The sequence below is a fragment of the Ictalurus furcatus genome, chromosome 2 (genome assembly GCF_023375685.1).
Source record: "Ictalurus furcatus strain D&B chromosome 2, Billie_1.0, whole genome shotgun sequence".
Taxonomy (NCBI): Eukaryota; Metazoa; Chordata; class Actinopteri; order Siluriformes; family Ictaluridae; genus Ictalurus; species Ictalurus furcatus.
This window is the reverse complement of record NC_071256.1, coordinates 25630116-25656065: the sequence shown is the minus strand read 5'-3', so window position 1 is coordinate 25656065 and position 25950 is coordinate 25630116. Positions and strand designations below refer to the sequence as shown.

Here is a 25950-nt window from a genome sequence, read left to right as displayed (position 1 = left end):
CTGCATCTTTAAGTATGTGAGTGAAGTTGCCATCAAATCTGTCTCCACTGAAAGCTTTATATATTTGATTTATGGGCAAATCATTGTTATTAAAACTACAGTGGAATGTGTACATAACCAGCTACTAACTTCAGTATGTGTACAGAACTTTGGAACAGCTGTAACTGAAAAAGTATGATGGGATCTATGATGTGAGGGATTTAGTGGAGCTCTGTATATGTGTGTGTGCTTGGCAGAGCTGATTTTCATTGAGAATGTGATACAGTATGTGACCATGTTTGGTAAAAGCTGTGCAGACTCTGACCCAGCCCCATTGACCAGGACTGCACACGCAGGACTGGATTCAATCAGGGCCTGGTTCGCTACCTCACACATGCCTCTCCTATACCTCTCCTTCTCTCTACCTATCCCCCCCCCCCCTTTTCTCTCCTGCTCTGTTTCTGCCTCAGCATTCTTCTTGTTCAGCCCAAAATCTTCTGCTGGCCAGTTTGGCCTCTTTTTTTAATTTTTTTTTTATTTATAGGTAGCTAACCTAGGTGTAAAACCATTATAATGATAAGTATGCTAAGTGCGTCTAAAGTGCACAACCGATATTTAATATGTGACTATCAAGGGGTTGTCCGTTTGGATTCAACACAAGAGAAAGCATGATGTCACTGGGACCGTGATGTTCATTGTATCTTTGTCTTCTTTTGATTCATAGGCTAACAGGTGGTGCAATGAAACATATAAACAAAGGATAAAGCATTTGTCCTAAATAGGTTATAGGGTAGTTACTATCACTGGTGTGAATCTCTGCAGTGCTGGAAGAAATCAGACTGGCCCTCATCAGCATTGTGTCAGAGATATTCTGATGCAGTTTGCTCATCATCAAAATGCTCAGTCTGAGTCAGCACCACTGGTTTACTTAAAAATAATCCATTCAATCCATTTTTTCCAAGGAAACAAGTGCTTCTTTTCAATCAAGCTTCTATTCATCTCAAGACCGGGTACACAACAGACTTCTGCATATGACCAGAGTGCTGCTAAATCACTTTTAATGTGGAAATAGGTATTTAACAAGCCAAAGAGCAAATCATAATGGGCTTTAAAATCTGTTTTATAGACTTATAGAAAGCTAACAGACATTAAATTGATAAATACAGAGTAAAAATGTTTACAATGTAGATGTTTTATGAGAGTAAAGTGCACTTCTACTGCATTTAATGCAATGATTCAATTCATCAGCATTCTAACTGTTGAACTTTCTAGCAGGATCGGTTCTCCCTAAGATTCGTACAAATAAATACACATAGGTGACTAGTGATTATTGTTAGTTCTAGTTAGTGTAATGTGGATCAACTGAAAGTCAGACAGCAGGGGAGAATTGTATGTATGACCCACATGATCGTGTCCTATTATTTTTGATGTAAAATGACAAAAAGGATACACGTTGAGTTTTCAATGCCCTCTGGTTTATTGAAAAGCGACACTTTCAAGTAAGACACAACTGCTGTTATGTCATAGTCATGCTATTCGAGTTCTGAGACAGAGGCTTGCAGTGCCCAGTTTAATTTACACGTTCATGTTAAAATCCCGAGACTCAAAACAAATATACATGTTGCAATAAAAGACAATAAAAGGGAGTTAAATACAAAATGAAGTACAATCATCATCATTCTATTCTTAGTTTTACTCACATTACTTTTTTTCATTATTTATTGCTGGCTTAAGTCTATTTTTTTTCCTCCAGAAGTACAGATATTTTTCATTCACATTCCATATATAATCTGATTACTTGGGATGTGCCTGGCCAAACGATTGCACAACATGAAAATCATTGAGAGAAACTCAAAGTAATCAAGAAGAATTCTTTGTATATTCGATGCATGCAGCATGACAGCATTTCATTGACTTTTCTTTCTAAAGGTACAAAGGAATAAAAAAAAAATAATTCTGTAGCAGAGATGCTAATGCTAATGCCCTGTGCTAACTTTACAGCTATAGGAGTCTAGCTGTACCATGTTTACCATTTAAATCTTGGAGATGTTAGAATTAGAGTTGATTGAGAACATTAGAGTTGATGGAGAAACATGTAAATCATATTAGCTAATAAAGCCCCTCTCCCCAAACTGAAATGCATGCCTTGTGCAAATAACAACTTAAAATACTATAAGGTTTCATTTCATTAATGCATTGTCTATACTTGTACAGAAGGGTGCACAAGCTCTAGTAGTGATTTCCCGTCAAAAACTCACTATTCGTTCTGAGCAGCTCCTCACAGATGCACTCAAGAGAAATCTTACAAATGCTACATATCATAGCATGCAACACTCATTTGCACATCATACCATCAGTTGTACAAATCCATCACCCATAGCTTATGTCAAACAGCATCTCTGGACATAATTGCACTATAATTACATATACAAAACCCGGCATTTGCTCTCACAGCTCAAGAAAACTTTAATTGTACTGATAGTCTGATTCTTGTCACAGCTTTAAATACTGAAGATCTGAGAAAGAATCTCTTTACTGACAGAGTGAATGTAAGGCAATAAACTACACTTTCCATGATTCCCACTCATGACCCACTTTATCAGGACTTTCTGGCCATATTTCCGAGTGCCTGGTTATATATAATTCCAAACAATCTGGCAAACTAACATTTGGGAGATATACATGCCTTTTTTTGAGACAAAATACTGACTCTCATACGGGTTATGGTATCTTGTAATACTAAGAAAAAAACCCCACTACATTAAACAATAAGACAAACATAAACCCCATATTATAATTCAGTAAAAAGTCATTAAATCAAAATGAATTGAACAGATGCACTCAGCTGAGCCGTGTGTAAATTCACAGGATTAGCAGTAATGCTTGGTATTCAAATATCTGATCACCTTAATATATAATATGAAGCATATGTATTGCCAAGTTTATGCATTATTGGACTTATCAATCGGTTCGCATTATTGGTGGAGGGACACACTAGTGCAGCAGTGCAAAACTCCAGTTTTGAAAGGCCAGAATACTGCACATTTTAGTGATTCCCCTGCTTTACGACATCTGATTTAACTTAACAGTTAATTACCAGGTTTAGGAAATGAGTTAAAGCAGGAAAATCCATGCTGGACCCAGGTCTTCGAGGAGTTGTGCACCCCTGTGCTAGAGCATGTGTCATTTTGCGTTATTTAAATGTAATGATATCTGCGAATATAACATTATGATTGATAGATTTTTATACCCAACATGCTGAACTTAAATGGCTGCCATTATTTGTGCTTAAGTCAAAAGTGGACAAATGGGCTATCGGCATATACACATGGAAATAATAATTATATACACAGTACCGTGCAAAAGTCTTAGGCACATGCAAAGAAATGCTGTAGAGCAAAGATGCCTTCACAAATAATGAAATGAAATGTTTCTTCATGAAACAAAAAATACTATAAAGAGCAGTAAACAGTAGTAAATGAAACAAAGGCAGTGTTTGGTGTGATGACCATATGCTTTAAAAATAAAAAGAGTATTCTCATGTACAATTTGTGCAGTTTTATAAGGAAAATAATGAGTTTTATTGAGCATTTTGCAGAACCAGTCACCGTTCTTCTGGAGACTTTGACTGTCGTACTTGCTTCTTATTTTTGCAGCAAAACCCAGCAGCCTTCATTATATCTTTGTCTGAAAAGTGTCTCTTATGTAATAAGCTGCTTTCTTTAATGTCATACAAACATTTTTCTGTAACATTTAATATTGTGCTGGAAAACTAATGTTTGGGAATCTAAAATGTTTTTGTACTGACTCGATAATGCAGAAGTGATAAAATAAAAACCTATAAAGTTTTATACTAAAAATAATAATTAATAATTAAGGCCTAAGGCTTTTGCACAGTACTGTACATCCCGACTGAATACATTCTGAATAAAGGACACGGTCAGCTTTTACATGCTAAAGCTGTCAGATCAGACAGCTGAAGCAGATGTACCATTTAGACGCACTGGCTGGTGAGTAGGAAGCACCATAGACTATGAGAAACAACAAAAATTTCACAAAGTTTGACATTTAAAAAAATGTCACCTACTGAGACCAATCCAGGGGGGGGTGGGGGTGGAGGATATTACACAAATTGTTAATTTGTAAAGGAGAAACTCAAGTTACACAGAAGTATTAAACAAACTGAGGAGTTTTCAGCAGAGAAAGACAAGTTTGCCTGAAGCAGACTGAAAGAAACCATAAGCAGCACTGGGCTGAAAATCAAGCAACCACCTAATGGATATGTAGATAGGCTTTATATAAAGCATGATGCTAATGTTCCTGAAGGAGGTGATGGTGAAATAAGCATTCCAGTGGCATTTGAGAAGGCACCTGCAGGACCTCTTGTTTAGTTTCTCACACCCCACTAAGTGAAGACACAGAGACAGAGACACGTGCTTGGAAGGTAATAGTGAGCGCAGGGGAATCTATCAGATTATGACAGAACATAATTGGAGATCTTGTGTTCCATTTCAGTCAATAATAAGAGCCTTGATGCCAAGAAAGAGAGGTAGAGATGACATTTTACCAATGGATGGATCAGATCTAAGGATACAGTGGTGGCTATAAATTACTAACATAGTGTGATATTAAGAGGAGCACTGAGCCTTTAGTGCTTTTAAAAAAACAAACAAACAAACAAACAAACAAACAAAAAAAAAAAAAAAAAAAAAAAAAAAGAGATGATTGGGTAGACACAAAAGATGAGCATTCAAAAAAAAAATCATTGGAGTTAGTTTAAAAGAAAAATGCTCCAAGACCTGTAGGTAAGAGGCACAGTGGTGTGTTTGAGTGAATGTTCACTGTGTCTAAAAACAGGAAGACCCCAAGAGGTGGTACATCTGTCAGACAACTGACCAAAAAATCTTTACAAGGTAGCTTTCAGAATTCGAAGGTTGTCACATGTTCCATTTCTGGTCCTTGGGTTTTGAGGCACTTGTGGCTGAAGCAATTGGGGTCTTTTCTATATGCTTGTTGATGTTCATTCCCACAATGCCTCTTGATGATCTCCAACCCAGGCAACAGAGAACACTGTAGACTCCACTCTCTCTCCATTTTTATAGCAAGACAGCAAATAAGCAGCAGCTACCTAGTTCCTGGTCTGGCAGGGAAGACTAAAATCTAAAGCTGTGGTCCAGTATGCCACTTTCAATTCCGTCCCCTGCTTATGGCCTGCATTGTTTAATCCGTATGATTATTGACATGGTTGAACTCGTCAGAGCTCGCCTTGCCACCTTTCTTCTTGCCACTCGTTCCAGTGATGACCCTGTAGCAGCCACGGGCGATTTTATACATCCATACGACGTTGAGCACATCCAGACAGACACAGGAAACAATCCAGGCCACCTGCGCGCCCAGGCCAAGCCTCTCGAAAGCGGGTGTACCAAAGGTTTCAAACACTTTCGCCCAATATGGCGGCATCACCGCGATGCGTACCAGGAAGAAGGCCACAGCCATGGCAACACCGTTAGCCACCACCAGGCGGTGAGAGCGAGGGTATGCCAGCGACTCAAAGAACCACCTGGAGAAAGAAAGTGTAAGTAAGCAACAGAACCCAAAATATAATGACCACTGCAGCTCATTTCAGAGAATTTCTCACCTTTGGTTCACAAATGGTGTTGATAATTCCGAAATAAGTCGGAAGTTTGCGAAATATGGAAGCACCCCACGTGTCTATAACGTTAGACCGAAATGCAGAAATGAGCAAAACGTGAAAATAATAAAAGAAAATTATTTGTAGTAAAAACATTCTGGTTATCATCAGTTCTGACATTCCGTACTGAATGACTATGCATACCAGCACGTATCCATATGCGTAGAGTGCCGCCAAGTGGTGACACACAAAAAAGCTGTCTCCCATGGTGCTCCAGTTGCTGGCTAGCAGCAGAAGGTCTGAGAAAGGGGAGGGGTGTGGATATCAGCAAACAGACATTATTTCCAGCCATGTAATGGTAAAGCCTGTGTGAAATGCTTACCGTAAAGCAGGTAACCACAGGTAATGGCGACATTGAGCTTTACCAAATTGGGATCTCCCCTATGAAGACAAAAAGAAAAGAGTAACACAAACAATACAGAGTTATAGAGGAATCTTTTAATCTGACAATTAATACAAATACATCACCTTCAATAGCAGAGATAAAACTATATCAAAACGTATATCAGTACAACAATATATCAGTCCATTGTGCGATACAAGCCCACTTCTTTATTTCTATTACTTCACTTTGCCTTTCAACTGACAAAATGTGCTTTTGAATGCTCAGACGGCTTAACACTATACCCACAACAAAAGCCATGTGATTATTAAAGCTATTTGCAGAATGTACATAAAACCAAGCATAACTTAATCCCCACTCATAGACGTCAGAGTGTGACAAGCATTAGGCTGCACATGACCAGCTACTGGTGTGCTACTTGACACCCTTTCCAGCTCAAGCAGCTTGTTGACAGTCCTTTATTGGACGAAGGCAGGGTGTGTGAGTGTATTGTGCCTCTGCCTGCCAGCTGCTCTTTGCGTTAGATTTCAGTGCTCACCCATGGAACTCTCTAGAAAACAGATGATGTAATACCAGAGCTGATTTGAATGCTTTTACTGGAGTAAGGATTTACCACACATAGACTTTTCTCTCAAAGATTTCCACACAAGGAGAAAAAAAACCTTTTCCTAACGCTGTTCTTTGAAATGATGAAGTAATCAGCAGCGGCTCATCAACATATGTCATGTGAGGCTATGTCATGAGCAGCAGCTTTAAGTGGACTTGACTTATGCTACAGGCTAGTACATTTTTAGAGGAGCCCTGTATTTGGCAGTTGAGAGACAATTTGTACATAAGAAAAAGGAAACACATTTTTCCTCAGCCCTTGTATGGGAAACAAGGTCCACTGTGGTGCACACGCATTTCTGATGTAGAGACATTATCCACTCCATAATCCCGCTCCCAATCTTTGCAATATCTCACAACAGAAACGGTCCTGCGCATCTTAGAGAAACTGTCTGCACTTACAGTTTGCTTTTGTTTGCGGATGTTTATTAGATTTAATTTTTGGAGTATTTGCTGAAACAAATAGAACTCGATGCCAATGGCATCGATGTGGACACCAAGTCTTTTTGTTACTAATTTGTAAACCAGAAATACCCTTACAATATACTTCAAACTGGAAGGAAGACATTTGATTGGATCAATTCCAAAATCTAGTCAGGTCATCTGCTGGTTACAATCATAATTCATAATAAAAATCCTACAAACATTCAACCTCTCATTCTTGAGATATCATGCTAATTTGGATTTGGATTTGGAATTTGGACAGATGGACAGAGCAACAGACTGGATCGGTGGCAAAAACTTTAGCTAGCCAGATAATGGGTCTTGAGATTGTCAATATAACTGTGTAAGTGACATCTCTGTATGACAAACAGGCAAGAAGCTATTGAAGAAAAACTATTTCAGACATTTGACCTTGCTGTGATCTTGACCCTGTTTGTATCAATTCCATATAAAATTGATTTTTACCCCTTGTTCTTAAAATGTCGTGCTAACGAGAATCTAGGACAGACGGACAACCTGAAAACATAATGCCTCTACTAAGCAACCGTGTCATTATCCGTCCAGTTTGCTCCTCTTTTACCAATGACAACGTTCAAAGAGCAAGCACAGGGCAGTGCGATTCCTGCCCCAAAGGGCTTTCATTAGTGCTTGTTGCCATTCCTATTTTTGATCACTAGATGCAATAATAACTCTATCGAGCTAAATGGTGAGGTGAATGTGTTTCCCCCTTGATTTTGCAGAATCTAGAAAGACAAGAAAATCAACAGAACACTGGCTTACAGTATACCTGTCACTTAGCAACATTTCTTTAAAGTCGTTGGTCACTCAAAAGGTGTCATTTAAATGGAATTTAAAATGTATGGAATTGTGAATGAGGACTTTATAAAGAGTAACATTTGTTAAAAGGTTGATCTAAATGGTAAAGCTCTGCTCATCAGCCCGTGGATGAGCTGGCACACAAACTAATGCTACTAATAATGTGATACTAAAGAGAGAAACGAAAAGAGGAGTGTTCACAAGCTAAATTTTTTTTTTCCGTAGGAATCACAGTTGTAAGAGTGCAACCACAAGTGTGACATCACAATATGATTTTATTATGTACTCGTGCTGTGCAAAATACTGGGAAAATTTAAAGTCATTCGTAAACACTCCCCCATATACCATCTGTCTGTTTCTACTCTGCTGTTACTGGAGCACCCAGTTTACTACTGAACGTGTGTAGGTGTAGTATTGTATGAAACACGTGTCAGCCTGCTTGTGATTTTAGATTTTTATTAGGTTATTTTTTTAAATACACATTTTTCTTTATGTTTTCTGACTTCCTGTATAAATCTTGCTGTTACTGCTGTAATTCCTATATCCAAATTATGACCTTTATTGTTACAGTATTCTCTTGCTTCTTGGATTGTTTTTGCATGCTGTGGCTCATGTGTATGGCGTGTAACGTGCATTCTTAACACTAAAGTGACCGTAATCGATATACAGTAAGTGGCAGGTGTCCAGTGGACGAGTTTGTGTGTGAAACCAGACGCCACAGTGAACACCAGGTTCAGTTACACCTGTGGATGGCATCGCCGTCACCTTCACTGACCTTTTTGCACCAGTGAAAGAGGCAAACTTTCGGTCTGTGCTACATGAGCTGAGTTTTGAGCTCAGTTTGCCAGCAGGCACCAGCAATAACAAACTATTTACATTAAATCTTCACCGAATGCCGAATGAAAGTAAAAAGGCATTTAGGCGACATATCAGAATGAATATAGAAACAACCGTGAGAGTTCTATACGCTGACAAAAGACCGGTCTAGAATATATTTTCTCCTCTCTTTTTATATTGCACATCGATATAGTCACAGTTAGTGTTTAATGACGTCGGTGTCATCTTGTCATCGTCTTTGGCATGGGAAAAAACCAAACATTTTTCATCATAGTTTTCAATAACGATATTAACACTACTTGCCAACCTGAACGGTCCTTCCTCTCCATGTATGTATGCTCATATTTCTTTAGATTTTGTCAAGGACGCACACAAATCAAGCTAATCCTGATAACCAACACAACAAATCCTGATAACCCTGTTCTGCCTGTAACCAATATCACACATATTGAATATATGCTAGAATGCTAAATGACTTAGAACAATGCTGTATCTTTCACCTATGTACAGCCTTTTATCACGTTCAAAAGTTCATCCCAAAGTCTATTTGACCACATCGAGGTTGTCTTGCTTACACACATTATCTTCTCTAATACATGTTAAAGCATGCTCTTCCTCTGAAGCCAGCCTCATGCTCATATAACAAAGTGTATTTTTTTTCCCCTGTGTGTGTCCTACAGTTCCACACTCTGTGAACAGATTTAAGATAACAGTGAATCGCACACAGTTTCAAGCTCATTGTGGTCCACTGGAGCATCAAGTTCAGGACATTTCAATTAAACTGCTGTATTTAAAATGACTTTAATTAAAATTAAGCTAACCGTCACACCCACATGTAATCTTTTACAGATTCTGTTAGCATGGTGTGGACATAATTGCTAAACTAGTAGCAGTGGATTTGTTTAAAACTATAACCAAGTGTCTTAACTAGAGATGCACCGATGTATCGGCCAATAAAGGCACGATCGGTCGACAGCATTTTTCACGCTGTCGACCGATAGTTTAAAAACATCCGATGATCAGGGCCGATTATATCCTGTCAATCAAAAGAGGGCGGGAAAACACATCGATTTCGTGCTGTGTGTAAAGATGATGTCTCTTGTGTGGAATGACGACAAAACTGCAGTATATAAGCTCTGCACTGCTAAAATTTGACACCGGATGCTGCAGTAGTGAAGCGGGAGTTTCTGCGTCGAGTCTAATCTTTTTTTGGCCCGCTGCTCACGCTGAATTAAAGTGCCAGTACACTGTTGAAAGATTTAAATGAAGATGAGTTGACAAAAAAGTATATATATATATTGCACAGGAAATATATTAAAAAGTTTATATTACATATTCAGATTCAGAATGCAGCAGCACACCTCGTCTTCAACCAGCCCAAGAGAAACCATGTCACACCCGTCTTCATCTCCACCACTGGGTTCCTGTAGCCGTACCGCATCAAATTCAAGGCCTTGATGCTCACCTACAAGACCTTGTCAGGAATAGCACCCTCCTACCTCAACTCTCTCCTGAAGGCTTATGTTCCCTCACGCAATCTGCGATCAATCAACGACCGACGCTTAGTACTACCTACTCAGCGTGGCTCAAGGTCCCTTTCAAGAACGTTCACACTAACTGTCCCTCAGTGGTGGAATGAACTTCCAACCTCAACTGCAGAATCTCTCACCATCTTCAAAAAACAGCTAAAGACCCACCTCTTCCGTGAACACCTAACCAACCCATAAATAAATAAATAAATAAATAAATAAAATTTACTCTGTCACTTACACCTCTACTCTGCGCACTTTACTTCTTCTGGAACTCAATTAAAAGACATTGTATGGTAGCACTACTTGTATTGTTCTCTGCTTGATATATCGCTTTGCTTGTATTTTCTCATTTGTAAGTTGCTTTGGATAAAAGAATCTGCTAAATGAATAAATGTAAATGTAAATTACCACTTTGATGTTCAATGATGAAGTAGAAATGCTTTTGTTTGTGGTGAGTGTGTGTGAGATTAACAGGAGGGTTTTTTTTTTAATTCAGCCAATTAATTCTGTTAATACGAATGAATAACATTCAATAAGTTAAGAAATCTTACTTTAATCTTCAGAATTTAGTTCATGTGTTAATGTTAGAGTAATGTGTTTTCTGTTTATGAGACCAGTTACTGTGAAACAACTTGTTTGTAAAGTTTTAATAATAAATAATAATTAGTTATTATTATATTATTATTATATTAATAATATATTAATAAATATATTATTACATTATATTAATAAGTTTTTATTTGCATTTTTTTTTCAGAATTATGGAATTAATTATTATTCATTTAAAAGAAGGCATAAAAGGCAGAACTATCGGTATTGGCCGACATCACTCTGAATAATCGGTTATCGTATCGGCTGAGAAATTTAGTATCGGTGCATCTCTAGTTATAACCTGTAATCAGGCCAAATTCTTTAGATCCTGGGAATATGCGGTACTCTAGACACCCTGACTTAGACACAGTATTCCAGTGTACTTGAGGGTTACAACTTACTGACTGAAAGTGGAACACTGCAGGACTTGACCATGGTGCCTCCTGCATAAAACAGTCCCACTGCTACACTAAACAGGATATGGGGTGTGGATTTTTCATTTTGTATGATATGCTTAAGTATACAGAATAGATTAGGTTAATCTAAACGGAAATGCACAGCCACATGCTACTGAACTTTGTCACAAGTCAAATGTTCATTGTTGTTATCAGACTGTTTCTATCAGTGTGTTGCAAGAGTCATGATACAGCGCTCTACAGGGTAACTGACCTTGTAATCCTATTAACTAGTGTGTAAAAGGAAACCTACAGTATACTTCTAGATTAAACTTCAGAATTAATAGCATGTTCATGAAAATGAGAAATATACATTACAAATAATAATTCTCATAGAATTTTTTTGTAAATACAGCCCCCTCTGAAACTATTGGAACGGCAAGGCTAATTCAGTTGTTTTTGCTGTAGACTGAAGACATTCGAGTTTGAGATCAAAAGATGAATATTTGAAGAGATATATTAATAAATAAATATAAACAGAACATTAATATAATAAATAGCTCCTCTACCCTTGGTTTTACCTTCAGTTTCACTTGTGAAGGCTGCATTTGTTATTAAAATGGATAAGCCAACATCAGAGAGCTGTCACAAAAGTTCTGGAATCAAGATTAACCTCTACCAAAGTGATGGAAAGGCCAAAGTGTAGACAAAGAAAGGATCTGCTCACGATCCAAAACATACAAGCTCATCTGAAACATCGTGGAGGTAGTGTTATGACTGCTTCTGGAACAGGCTCACTGAGCCTTATTGATGATGTCAGTCATGATGGTAGCAGCGGAATGCATTCAGAAGTTTACAGGAACATTTTGTCTGCCAATTTACAGAGAAATGCATCCAAATTAATTGGGAGGAACTTAATCATGCATCAAGACAATGATCCAAAACACACTGCCAACTCAACAAAGGACTTCATCAGAGGGGAAAAGTGAAATGGTGTAGACTGGCCAAGTCACTCACCAGACCATAACCCAACAGAGACCAGTCCTTTCACTCAATATGACACCCCGCTGCAGTCCCTCCTCCTCCTGCTATTTGCTTACTCATTTTAACAGAGACAGCTCCGGTCCACTTTTCAGATGTAAAATGAACTCTGTGTAAATGTAAATATCCCCTAAATCACAGTACAGCCATTGTATTTAACTTGTGGTTTTGTCAGAAGACATTGCGGTTATAAATCAGGATTTTAGCAGTGCAGAGCAGCTTGGAAATGGCTTGGAAGTGACTGCATGTTAACATGTAGTCTCTTAATGGGCTGCGTTTCAGTCACTATTTCATACTCTGTCTGACAACAGAACCAGAAAGGTATATAAATGAGATCGGCTTCATTGGGAATTCAGCATGTGAGCACAGCACATCCCTTGTACATAAACAAAAATAGTGCTTGAAAAGTCCTTGAACGTCCTGGAATTTCATTATGAAGCATCTGTATGAACCCTGTAAAACTAGCCATGTTTGCTAGTAAGCGAGCTAATGTTCCAAATTTTATAGTTCATTTCCAAATTTAGTTATTTATTCCTAATGTTGTGTTCATTCTTAGTACTCTGAGGACAATTTCCAATTGCATGATTTCATTGCTGTAGGGAACAATAGATAAAATATGTGGCACATTGAATTAGTTGCTTGCCAATTGTCTGATTGTTCTTAAGTTTTTCCAATAGCTTTTCCATTTACTCAGTCTTCTTAATAAAGTATTGAGAAGAAAATCTGGTTTGTCTGTTTTCATTTATATCTATGTATTTCTGTAAATTTAGTTCATATTGTAGATTTGAATGATGAATTAACACAATATTGCGTGGTATAGTGATACTACTTGGTATCGTGATACTTCAGCTGGTACAGTATCATAAGATATGTTTATGGTATCGTGACAATCCTAGTTCCAGTGAAGGGGAATTGTAATGCTACAGCATATAAAGACATCCTATATAAATTGTACGCTTCCAACTTTCTGGCAACAGTTTGGGAAAGACCCACATATAGGTGTGAGCAAAGTCACATAATCATAATGTATATGTGGTTGTACAGATCAAAAATCCCTTTACTGTATCATTCATAAGAGATGAAAATCTACCAGGAAATGGACACATGAATCACTCTGGCTTCACCAAATATCAATTGTGTTAATAAAAAAAAACAACAACAGTATTTTCCAGAAAGAAATGCTCACCTTGAAACTTAAATACGGCATTATATACAAACATCTTACTGGTTGCATGTGTTAATAATTTCTGCTCGTTTTCTTAAAGTTGCTAATAATTCTGGAGTTGGCTGTAATGCAATATTCACCACAGGGAGCTATACAGTAGGCTTTTGCCTATCAAAAATTGTACAGTAACCATGTCTACAACTGACTGAGTGAATAAATGCTACGCTTTCAGTAAATCAGTGCTGTGACATGCATTCACAGATTGCATTCAAGGAGACAAAAGGAATAGATATGAGAAAATCTCAAGAGACACAGAGAGGTGTGGGATTTGTGAACGGAATCTTTCTGACTTCGTCAAAGGAAAAAAAAAATGCACTTCAGAACATCACATTGAAACAGACATCACAAGAAACATCATGACAAAAGCACATGGGTTCACTGTAGCCTCCCTATTTCCTTCAGTCTCTCATTTTTTGCCTCATAAGCATTTGCTGGCTGAGGCAGCTCTGAGGCACAAGGGGCAAGTGAGGGTGTCACATGACGTGAGTGAGAGGGAGAGAGAGTTTGGGCATCTGAGAAAGAGCCAGAGCCAGAGAAAGAGAAATGGGGAGGCTGTTGTATGCTGTGAAAAGGCACGTTGTTGGCAGAACTAAGAGCTCTCTGATTCAGAGGAAGAATGAAGAATGAAGAAGATGAAACAGAGAGACCACTAGAGAGAGACAGTAAGATGACATAGATGGAGGAAAAACAGACATATGGGAGGGTAATTCAGACAAGTAGGAAGAGCAGAAGGATAGACAGACGGACAGACAGACGGATCATAAAGGACCTAGAAAGGCTGAACGGTGGAAAAAAAAGGAAAGGGACATGGAGAGATTGGGGGAAAGAGGGAGACCACAACGGAGACATTACCATTTTTCTCTCTCAGGATGTAAAGATGCAGACCAGACAGGCAGCAGGCAAAAAAAGAACAGAAACAGAAAGGAATAGAATAACAGAAAGAGAGAAAGACAAGAGGACAAACAAATATGAGAAAGTGGTTCTGTGCTTAGAGAGGTCAAGACACACCTCCAAAACTCCAGCCTCACAATGCAGGAGCACTCTAACATACCCATTAGGCGTGTTTCCACTGCAAGAACCTTTTCAGGAACCAAGGAACTTTAGGTGCATTTTCACAAGGGGAACCAGGGCCATTTTTAAAAAAAAAAAAAATTAAAAGTAGGTACTTTTCTATAGATGGACACTAGTATACTTTTCTATGTGGGAGAAACTTTTGAGGTGAAGTTTGCTGTAGTAAACATCACTAACTGTTAAAAAAAATTATTATTATTATTATTTTTTTTACAGAAAGAGCTTTCCTCCCTTTTATGATGTGTAAGCAACTAGAAAATATAGACACTGCACATACGCTAGCTAATGACCGAGGCTAATAATTTACATAGCTAGAATGTTTTTATATGAACAGTGAACCATCGTCCTCCATGCCTGTAACTGGTTTAAAAAAACAAATGTTTAATATTAACACCATTAAGGATGAATCAATACCATTTTCTTCAGACTGAGACTGAGCAGAACCTACTTATGAAGCAATCTGTGTCATCGTGGATGCTTTCCTGTCTTGCACAGCGGCCAAGAAACAAGCACACATGCAGGTTCATGTATTTAAGCTAATAAGCTCATTACTTATATCCTTAGCTTTACTGTAAAGTGCTCACTTTACTTGAAGTGATTTAGCTAGCTATGTTAGTTACCTTGGATCAAAGAAGGCTAGCAGTGGAGAACAGTAGGGTTTATTTCATTTAAGAAAAGAGTTTATGTACAGCCGCAAGTAAAACACGGTTCATTGTCTTCATTCTGCAGGAATCGCTTGTTGTCAAGGACCGATAATGGCTGATTGTCGTGATATTTTCTTCATGTTATTTCCGTCACGTTATTTTCTCTATCCTAGTCATGTAGACATTTTTCTCGCCTGGCCAGCGCTTGCTGCAGTGACAGCTGCTGCCACTTGCAATGAATCATCGGGCTGAGTTTTAGGTTTAAGATGCTTTATCAGGTAACTTGTATTGTAGGAAGACGCTGTTATTTGCTTCTCTTGATATTGTCATAGAGCACAGTTTGCAGTCTGCTTTGATCATCAATCACGGACTACGTTCAGATCATTGTCATTTTGCATCATTTGTTCGTTAGCATGACAACCTACTGGATGTTGGTTGGTTGGATGTTGGTACCTCAGCGGTTTTTGAGTATGCGTATCAGTAAATGAGCACATTATCAGATGGATATCCGATACCAGTATTGGTAATGATGCATCCCTAAACATCATCATATAACAACAGAGCAAAAGTAATAAAGAAGCACAAATAACATCCATGTTCTCCGTGTGGCTGTCATTTGCAGTGTTCTGACACTTTGTTACTCTTATTTTATATTATACATTACATTATAGTCTCTGCAGTGTGGTGGAAACTCCTAGAACTTTGTAGTTCTCATTGAGCATAGCTCAAAGTCCGTTCCTCAGAAGGTTCCAGAAGCTCAGTGGAAACACGCCTATTCACGTAAAGGGGAAAATGTCTCACTGAATAGTCCATCTAAAACTATGATCCATTCAGACTTTAGGAATCTTAACAGACATTGGTAAATTATCGCTAAACTATCATGACAATTGAAATTTTGGAATCGTTGAGTTTCCACAGAAAAGCAGTGCTCGCTGGTAAAATTGACAAATGACCAAATTAGTCTCAAGCGCTCACTAAATGCTTGGAGGGTGATGGTCAGTGTGAAGTGTGTGGAGATGAACGAGCAGCATTCCCCTTTAAGCTCCGTGTCTTCCTCTTACCAGACTGGATCTGCGTTGACGGCGTCATCAAACCACAGGATGTAAAGGCAGAAAAGCCCAACAATCACAGCGTGGACAGTGGACACGAGCCTAGGGACGCAATAACAAGTCAGTATTTTGGAGACAGACAGAGAAGTTCAGTAATCCTGTCTGATAGCTGACCAATGCAGTGATGGGGGGGGGGGGGGGCTTTCCTGTACCTGAGGTTACAATAACAGCAGATGAAAGTGAAAACATTCCTTCTTTCATAATATGAAAGAAGCAGGATTGACAGTTGCTTACTGCAGTTGACTACAGTGTCAGGAAAGCTGCAGCTGTGCTGAAGAAGTCTTTGAGCGGCACACGTCTACCAGAAAGACATCGGCTTAGAAATGAAGGAGTGCAGCTTTAAAATGTTTTTTTAAGGCTGTAATGTGTATGGAGAATATTTCTGACAGCAATATGCATGCTGAGTGCAAAGGTAAACACAGCTGCATTTCACAAAAGCCAATAGAAACCGTTCTTTACTAACAGACCCACTTTTAGTTTGAATACTGTCCAGGTTAAAGGGGCCTCACTTTAAAAAAAAAAATCAATATCACTTCCAATTGCCTATTCTGTCAAACCAAGGCTAACACTGGACCTAGTCTTAAAGGAAACCTCCACCCTGAAACACATGAAATATTTTTTTGTTGAATTATTTGTGATGCGTTTAGATATTCTGGTGCGGTGTTTTCCATATTCCTGTGAGAAGCTGGCTGTTGTGTGCTGGTCTGACGTCACATTGTAACAGTAGCGCACTTACAATGGCGTTTAATAGCAGAAAAATTTCCAGCGATATCACGCACAAGTGATAAAGGCTCGTTTCCAGTGACACTGAATATCATATTAATGATCAATTCAATGTAGAAGTAATGGAAACAGCAAACACTGGACTCAAAGTTCCAGAATGCAATGCAGCAATAAGAGGCAGAGACGACGCTCAGCTAGTTAGTGATCTATGAGATGGTGGTATTAGGATGAAAGTTGAAGAATGTACAGATGAGGAGGTGAAAGAGCTGGACAGACTAAAGCACTGTTGCATCACTGTAGTAGATTTATAATTGTGGCAGTAATTTGATTCAGAAATGTGTTTCAGAGAACCTAGTCATCTAAACTGTGTTTAATTACAGTATTCCTCAGGGCATGTTTGGTATCAATCTAATCCATACTAATCCGCAATGTGGTGACATCATAAATATCATATAGGTTTAGGAAACAACATTTACAGTACATGTTACGATGTGTGTTCTTTCTTCCCACACACACACACACACACACACACACACACCTGCACCGACACAGACCATTTGCCTTTGTTCCCACCGACTCATTCTCAGGACCTTAATTAACATGCAGTTCCTTAGGGTAATCTAGCCAGCTGGGCATCCATCCTGCCATAAAACACATTTGGGTCTCTCCTGTTTGGTACTCTAGTCATTGATACACTTCAAAGAGGCTCAGGGGTATAAAACAGTATGCTTTGTATTATAAAGTAAAGCTTTTTACCACCAAGGCGGCCTTGTACCATCAGAGGGGCTTCTTGCCATCAGAGATGCTTTAACATTACGCATCCTATGCCTATGACACTGTCCATCAATTTGTAAGTCCTCTGTTTTCTGTAAACTGTCCATTTGTGTTTGTGCAATAAACTTATTTTTTACCTTAGATCCAAAAACTCTGCAGTTCTTCTGTAAGAAAGTGTGTTGCATTAAAAGTGCACGACTTAAAAGTGAGTTTCCTAAGCTAAAGTTGTAGAACGTTTGAAAGTGACCTCTAACAAGTTTAACTGAAACCTCCGACAAGTAAATAGGAAAGGTCTAGTCTTGCACGTCGATATAAACCTCTGAGCTAACAGAATTATTGTTTACTATAGGCTATGTAAAAGCCTCTGACATAGGAACGTCAAATTATAACGAAAGCTAAGACTGAAACTGTTTTAGATTAAATATCACTCAGAACACTGAGGTATTACACTTCTAGTACTAACTAGAAGATTATTCTTTGGAGTCAGATATTTAAATCATAAAGCGCAAACGTGTGTTTAACCTTCGGTTGCACCTATTTCCGTCTTTGGTTATAGGGGCTAAATTAATGTTATACTTTATCCCTAATCATTCTCTGTAGGTAGAGATGAAGTGAGGGCTAAAACTAACGCTGCGTTCGTGTCGCCTTGTACGTGGTAAACTGGAGGTTGTATTGACGTCATTTCCCAAATGGAAAACAAAACAAAACATGAACGCCTCCAGAAAAGTATGTCTTTTGTTTGCTCCGTCAGAGCAGGAAAAACTCATAACTTTAAACGCACGTTTACACTTACAGGCCTGAGTGGCTACTGATCCTGCTTTACTATAGTGAACTTTAATCGTTCATGCAATATTGTGGACTGGAACTGAAGCACAGCAACAACAGCGGACAACATGCAAGTCGTTCAGGGTGGATTTTTCCTTGAACTCTCATCCAAATACACAGGTTTCAGCTACAACAGTGTAATGTGTATTTAGCGGTGTTGGATCTGCCAGTGTGATCTTTTACGGCTTTGCTTGCTTCAGGAGATACTAGTGTACCTTTCAGACTCAAGACAAAGGTCTGAATCAGTGAGAGACTATGAGACACATTTAGCAACACAAAGGGAACCAGATATATGTATGTATGTTGTATGTTGATGTTGAATGACATGTTATGGGAATAACTAAGATTAACACACTGACTCAACACAAACATAACATATATGGAAACAAGTTCAATGCAGGAAGATGTTATACTAATGATACACTGAATGTGATCTGTTATGTTCGTCTTGAGTCAGTGTATGTGAGTGTGTGTTGTACCTGGAGTTCCACTCGTTGAGTTTGTTAGGTGGGAGTTTCCCATAGCCCTGTGTTAACGTAGACGACACTAATGGGCTGACTCCAGAGAAGAATAGCTGGAACCCGATGAAGCTTCCAGCCACCACGTACAACTCTCTAGCCTCCATCACTCACCTGCAACAAATAGTGATGTGTGGTTTTCTTTAAAACAAACAAACACAAACAACAACAAAAAAACCCCTACAGATTGTCTCATTGTCTGCATCACTGAATTACAACAACTGCAGATTCTCTCTGGTGCTGAGTTCAACTGTAACAAAACAAACGCCTCCTCCGGAAAACAACACAGACTGGTTCAGCCAGCATTTTCCCCCCCAACAAGGAAACATGTTACTGCAGTGGTAGCTGGGAAAGCACTGATATGAAAGAGAACTATTTGCTGTTTTTTTCTCCCTCATGGATAATCAGAAATTGAACATAACGTCTTAGCGTTCATAATACAGTCTGAGAAGTAATGGGGATTGAGTTAGCAGTAAATGGAAGTATGTATAAACGTATATGCAAATGGTGTGAGAAAATATGTGAAGAAAAAATGTTGTACAATACGTAGGAGTGAAATTAAAAGCAAACATCAAGGGGTCAATGTCTCTCAGTAGACTCTTTAAAAGCTATCCTGTGTGCTCTGGGGTTTCTCCAGTTCACTTTCAAATTTCTCCCTGTCTCATTCTGTCGTGCGCACACACACACAAATGTGTTCAAATGTAAGCACAGTCTTTTACATATACTTTTTCTCAACTTCAAAGCCAGAGTGCTAGAGGGCATTACAGTACCGAACATAAACACCACATTTGCTCAGCAACACACACTGAAATAACCCTAAAATGCTCATTCCTGAAGAATTCTGATACAGTACGCCTTGGCCTATGTTTCCCAACATGCTGAATTTACATGCACATCACATCCATTACTTGTCTCTAATCTTCAGACTTTGTTCACTGTAAATCTAATCGCTGTTTGATCACGGTGTCTAATTCCACCAATATGGATTTCCACAGGATGCCCAAACACAGCCTTTTCCTCAGACAGGCCAAAGTCCTGTGTTGCAAAGCTCCACATAATCGGTCTCTGTCAGCTAAACAACGGACTACAATCCTAAAATCTGATTAAAATGCCTGTATAAACAAGGAGCAAAACCTTTTCTCCTATGAAAGGTTTAAATAATTAATCTACCTCGGTATGCAGCTGACAATGCAGTAACAATAGGCCATTGATTAAGGTGCACGGAAAGACCAATGATCAGATGACGTGCTGACATTCTTTCCTTCATCACGAAACACGGAGACACAGTTGTCCATCCCGTACAGCCTTTAAGACAAAAGTCCACAACACAGCGTAAAACGACTGGATGTGAGAAGGTCTGATCAATGTTATATGATCGGTTCTACTGTTTCGTGTTGTAAGATATGCTAAGAAACGTACCGGGTGTAAAAACAATACGAGATGATGCGAATGAATTACCGACACAAAGGGAAATACACCCATCAGTTTGCAGAAGCATTCGCATGCCATACTACGTGAATAATTAAGGTTAAAGATGCACCACAGTGATGCCTTATAACAGGGTGGATAGAGAAGAAGAACCCTAGCGAGGTACAGTAAAAGACTTCATACAGTACAGAATTTCATAATCACTCCGGGTTTTTCTTTCAACCCTCCCTCGTTTAAGAGAAAGGCCAGAGAGTGAAGAAACAGCAAGAATTACTGTAAGGCATGCACCGTTCCAACACACCGATCCACCGCCAGCACCGCCATCAGGGCCCAAACCGGCCTAAAATCCTGGAACGGTATGAAAGTGGATTAGTCAATTTTACATTCCAAACCACTTGTGTATTTACGCTGTGAATGTGTAATACTGAACGACTGACCCGAACCATGTATGTTAGCAGAAAACACACTGCTTTAAAGAAAGCCACCATCGTGCTATGCTGTTAAAGGTTTGCACAATTCACCAAAAAAAAATTAAATAAATACCCCCCCCAAAGAGAGTCAGTGTGAGGATGGCAGTATTATATTAATATCATCAGCTGAACCCCAAAGCTGTACTGGCATCTTGTCTGAAATGGAAAAAGGCCAGATCACTGCATCATTATACTGAAGATCCACTCACATACTGAACCTATAGGGCATCTCTTTGTTGGCAGTCAGAAGAATCCATCTCCGTGAACCACATCCTACATTCCTGCTTATTACTATAATATAGCAGCTTTGATTAAGCTGTTCGTGTGATCAATGACGTACTGAGTGCTGATACTGATGGCATTTATACATATATATAAGGCACACGTTAAACATACACACACACACACACACACACAAACAACAAGCTGTAATAGACATGCCAGAGAATGCGACACTGATAGTTATTTGCGCGCGCGCACACACACACACGCACACACACACACACACACAGCTAAATTTCTAAAGCTGTTACCAGGTGTAGTCGTACAGTCCACGTACACTCCACCAGCTGATCTAAAACTAAAATCTTGTACGCGGTCTAACCAGCCTGAGCATCTCCCTGCCCCGAGGCGCTGGATTGCAGGCAGAAAAAACCCACACAAAGCTGCTGAGAGAGCCGCAGGGGCAGCACGGAAAGATGTTACACAATAAACATATCTAATGTAATGCTCTTATTGTGGAAATATCTCACTGAATATGGACCAACCAAGTCTCCTATGGCGGTGCTGCTCAAACAGACGTAACAATCTAACAAAACAACAAATGGCACGGTGTTTTTTTTTTTTATAAACAAACAGCCAGTGAATGCTAGCTACCTGCTTTCTGTCGCATAGGTCTGTGTAAGCAGCTCTCAGTCCTGTTCTGCTCCCGTTTCTCTTCACTTCCCAAACTTAGCTAGCCGGTCAGCTAAAAGAAAAAAACAAAACACACCCTTCATGGACTACCGGCAAAAAGGAGAGAGCAACAAGACCCAGGTCATGTCGTACCTCCAAAAATAACTGCTATTTTAATTAGTATTCGTCGCTGAGTTTGCCTTCGTTTCTGTAACGTATTGACAGATTGAGCTAAACGCTGGAGCTAACAACACACACTCAACCCGCCTCTCAGTACACACACCCCTTCGCCAGGCCAATCCCACTGCACACACAGGGAAATGAAACACAGGCTACATCTGAAACCGCATACTACCGCACTAAAGAGTATGCTAAGTCCTTACATACAGTACTATTTTGACATACTGTTTAGTACACGTGGCAGTATGCGGTTTCGGATGTTGCCACGCACGAGCACGACGGCGCTAAACAATAGCTGAGAAAATGGTCATTTTGTAGTAGGATGAATCTCAGCTCATACCTGATTAACACCCATGGTTCATACTTAAGTCTGCTTGTCCACAGGAGCAGGACCCTTCAACAAATGTTAATGTTCATAAAGTGCTCATTCATAAATCCATACATTTCCGTTGAAATATTATTTACCTCTTTTGATGGATTAAAAATGTTATTTGAAAGATACAAGGCAATGTTTCACTGATTTGCTAAGAGTTATTATTATTATTATTATTATTATTATTATTATCATTATTATTATTATTATTACAGGGGACACAGTGATCAGCATGGTTGCCTTGCAACTCTAGGGTTTGGGGTTCGAATCCCACCTCTGCTCTGTGTTTCAGAGCCTGGATGTTCTGCTTGGGGGGTTTCGTCCAGGCACTCCGGTTTCCTGCCCTAGTCCAAAGATTGTAGGCTGATTGGCATTTCTAAATTGTTCGTAGTGTGTGAATGTTTGTGCAATTGTGCCCTGTGATGGGTTGGCACCCTGTCCAGGGTGTCCCACACCTTGGGCCTTGAGTTCCCTGGGACAGGCTCCAGGCAGGACCCTGAGCAGAATAAGCAGCATGGAAAATGGATGGATGGAGTTATTATTGCACCTAGTGGTAAAAAAAGGAACTGCAAAAGTGCAACAATTTTGACAAGATTCACGCTGCCCCATGCTCGCTTTATAAATATGGAAGAAGAGCAGCAGACAGGATAGAGAATGGGGTTGTCAGGGATATGCTTTTACGCCAAATTGGGTTAATTTAAAAATACTCAGACGCTGCCAAATTCTTGTTTTATTACTGTTGGGTCCGAGTCCACCTTTGTCGAGTTTGAGTCGAGACCAAGTCCAAGTCCAAAAGTCGAGTGCGGCCGAGTCCAGAAAGTAATTTAAATGAATTAAAAAAAAAAATTGTAATAGTAAACTCAACACTGAGCTGTTAAAATAATATTTTATCCTTCATGAACTGCCAAATTGCCATTTAATATTTTTATTTCATGTCATCAACACCTCAACTAGATTTCCTATCAAAACATGGTTTCAAAGAAAAAAAGGGATATAGAGGTATGTGTAGAACTTTTATTGTATTACAAGTGTATGAAAATACAAATGAACTTGTTTAGTTTTTGTATCACTATATTGTGTTCTCAAGTTCGAGTTGACATTTCAATGATTTGATGCGTCTCCCCCACAGTTATATAGGCTGAGAGAGAGAGTACAGAGTAGAGTTACATTTATCAGCATGTCATAACAACAAGCTTCATGCTTTATTACTGCTTTTAATCTGTCTATGAATAACAGCAAACTCATTTCTGAACATTTCTGAACTCATTTCATTTTAATTACTTAAATGGAAAAAAAATCCTTATCAGCAGGGTTTATGATATTTACTACAACAAGAAGTACATTTCACATTTTACGTTAAATTCAAGACTGGAATCACCAGATACTAATGTTTAGGGGTGGACGATATGATTACAATCTTATTTCACGATAAGGATGCATTTTCTCAGGTCTATCAGTAGTATTCATGTAAGAAATAGTACGGAAATTGAAAGCAATAAAATATAAAATAAATTAGACTTCACTGTATGACATATACAGTGATTCTTATTAAATTTACTGAAGTTATTCAATCAAAGAGTGAGTGAGTGATTTTTTCTTTGTCTTTTGTTGTTTGATTGACATTAATGACACAGATAGCAGCAGGTTTATTAGACTACTGTCACTTTAAGACCTAATGCACAGATCCAATATACTGTATTGACACACCTCTGATTTTCCCCCAACTGTTTACATTCACTTAAGGCATAACCGACTGTGTTTGCATGAGTACTTGTCCAGTCCTGCATTTTGACATGAAGAGTGTGTATTTATTTGACTATCCAAGCGTAATAAGCAGCTAAAGAGAACTCATTTCAGTACTCACATGATGAGGCGGCTTTCTGTGTGCACATTTCAGGTGTGTGCGCACAGAAAGCCCCCTGGTCAGGTAGGGAGACATTCATTAATTTCTTGTTATCTTCATTTTATGTTGTTATTTACTTTTTTATCTTTCAATGTTACACGTAACACGTGTCAAGTTCGAGTACAAATTTTCCAGAGTGCATGACAAGTCTGAGTCATTACTGGACATTATTGGATTATTGGACATTATTGGTCCGAGTCCAGGATCAAGTACCCCAACTCTGTGCTTTATAGCAAATAATCAGTATTAAATCTATATTTACAGTGATAGCATTTGGCATCTATATGTGTATCACTGGAAACACACCCGCTGTATCAAACACGGTTGGACAAAGGTACGTCTAAAACCACTCAAAATGAGCTGCAAGGCTGCATGCTGTATGACTATTGACTATCAACTGCCTATTATGGGGTAACTAAAAATTCACTAGCTGGTAGCCTATAGCATAAGCCTCTCTACATAAATTTGTTACATAATTTTGTTTGAGGCTATGTCAGTTACCGATGTACAACCTGTCCCACTCAAAGCTTTGGTCATGAAACACAAGTAACACTCTTCTAGTTCATTCAAGAACATTATATATATATATATATATATATATATATATATATATATATATATACACACACACACATACACACACACACACACACAAACACACACACATACACACACACACACACACACACACACACACACACATATATATATATATATATATATATATATATATATATATATATATATATTCATTCTTTTTTGATGTTTGTGCCAAAAGTCATTTTGTGAAAATTGAGTGTTAGATTAGACTGTTTTACCTTTGGCCCCTGCTCCTATAACGTATTTTAGTGACACATAAACATATCCACTACTTCCCTTTAAGGATAGTCGGTAACTTATGTCCATCCATCCATCCATCTTCTACCGCTTACTCCTTCTTCAGGGTCGTGGGGGAACCTGGAGCCAATGCCAGGAAGCATCGGGCACAAGGCGGGGTACACCCTGGACAAGGTGCCAATCCATCGCAGGGCACATTCACATACACACTCACACACTCATTCATACACTACGGGCACTTTAGACATGCCAATCAGCCTACCATGCATGTCTTTGGACTGGGGGAGGAAACTGGAGTACGCGGAGGAAACCCCCGCAGCATGGGGAGAACATGCAAACCCCGCACACACATGGACACAAGCTGAACAAGTCGATTCCAGATGGGATGCCAGTCTATCACAGGGCACCATAAACACACATTCACACACTTACTCATACCTGGGGCAATTTAGTAATCCACCTACTGACAAGTTTTGAGAGACAGGAGAAAACCAAAGAACCTAGAAAATACCTAGGGAGAACAAAAACCCCATGCAGACAGTAACCGTGTATTGAACTGGAGACCCTGGAGCTGTGAGGTGGCGACACTCCTGTGCTACCTTCAGTTCTTTCCCCAAAATAATACTAATGGTAAAATAAATATAGCTGGCCATACTGCACATATAGTTATTATTGCATTTACTTTTCCCTCTGATTTTTC

At 39.0% G+C, this 25950-nt stretch overlaps 1 protein-coding gene across 4 annotated transcripts; it reads right to left on the bottom strand.

Annotated features, from left to right (window-relative positions):
• Window positions 1–1437: 1437 nt before the first annotated feature.
• Window positions 1438–22562, bottom strand: tlcd4b (TLC domain containing 4b). 4 transcript variants are annotated; one of them, XM_053610821.1, is made up of 8 exons: window positions 22111–22562; window positions 21940–22030; window positions 19127–19279; window positions 16278–16367; window positions 5994–6052; window positions 5816–5910; window positions 5618–5691; window positions 1438–5539 (listed from the first exon to the last, which is right to left on the bottom strand). In XM_053610821.1, exons 3-8 carry the CDS (start codon window positions 19270–19272, stop codon window positions 5200–5202), a joined length of 804 nt encoding a protein of 267 aa, XP_053466796.1. In that variant the 5' UTR covers window positions 19273–19279; window positions 21940–22030; window positions 22111–22562; the 3' UTR covers window positions 1438–5199. The 4 variants fall into 4 exon arrangements, with proteins under 4 accessions (XP_053466796.1, XP_053466788.1, XP_053466803.1 ...); XM_053610813.1 differs by having other exon boundaries at window positions 21940–22562; XM_053610828.1 differs by lacking the exon at window positions 16278–16367 and having other exon boundaries at window positions 21940–22561.
• Window positions 22563–25950: the final 3388 nt, after the last annotated feature.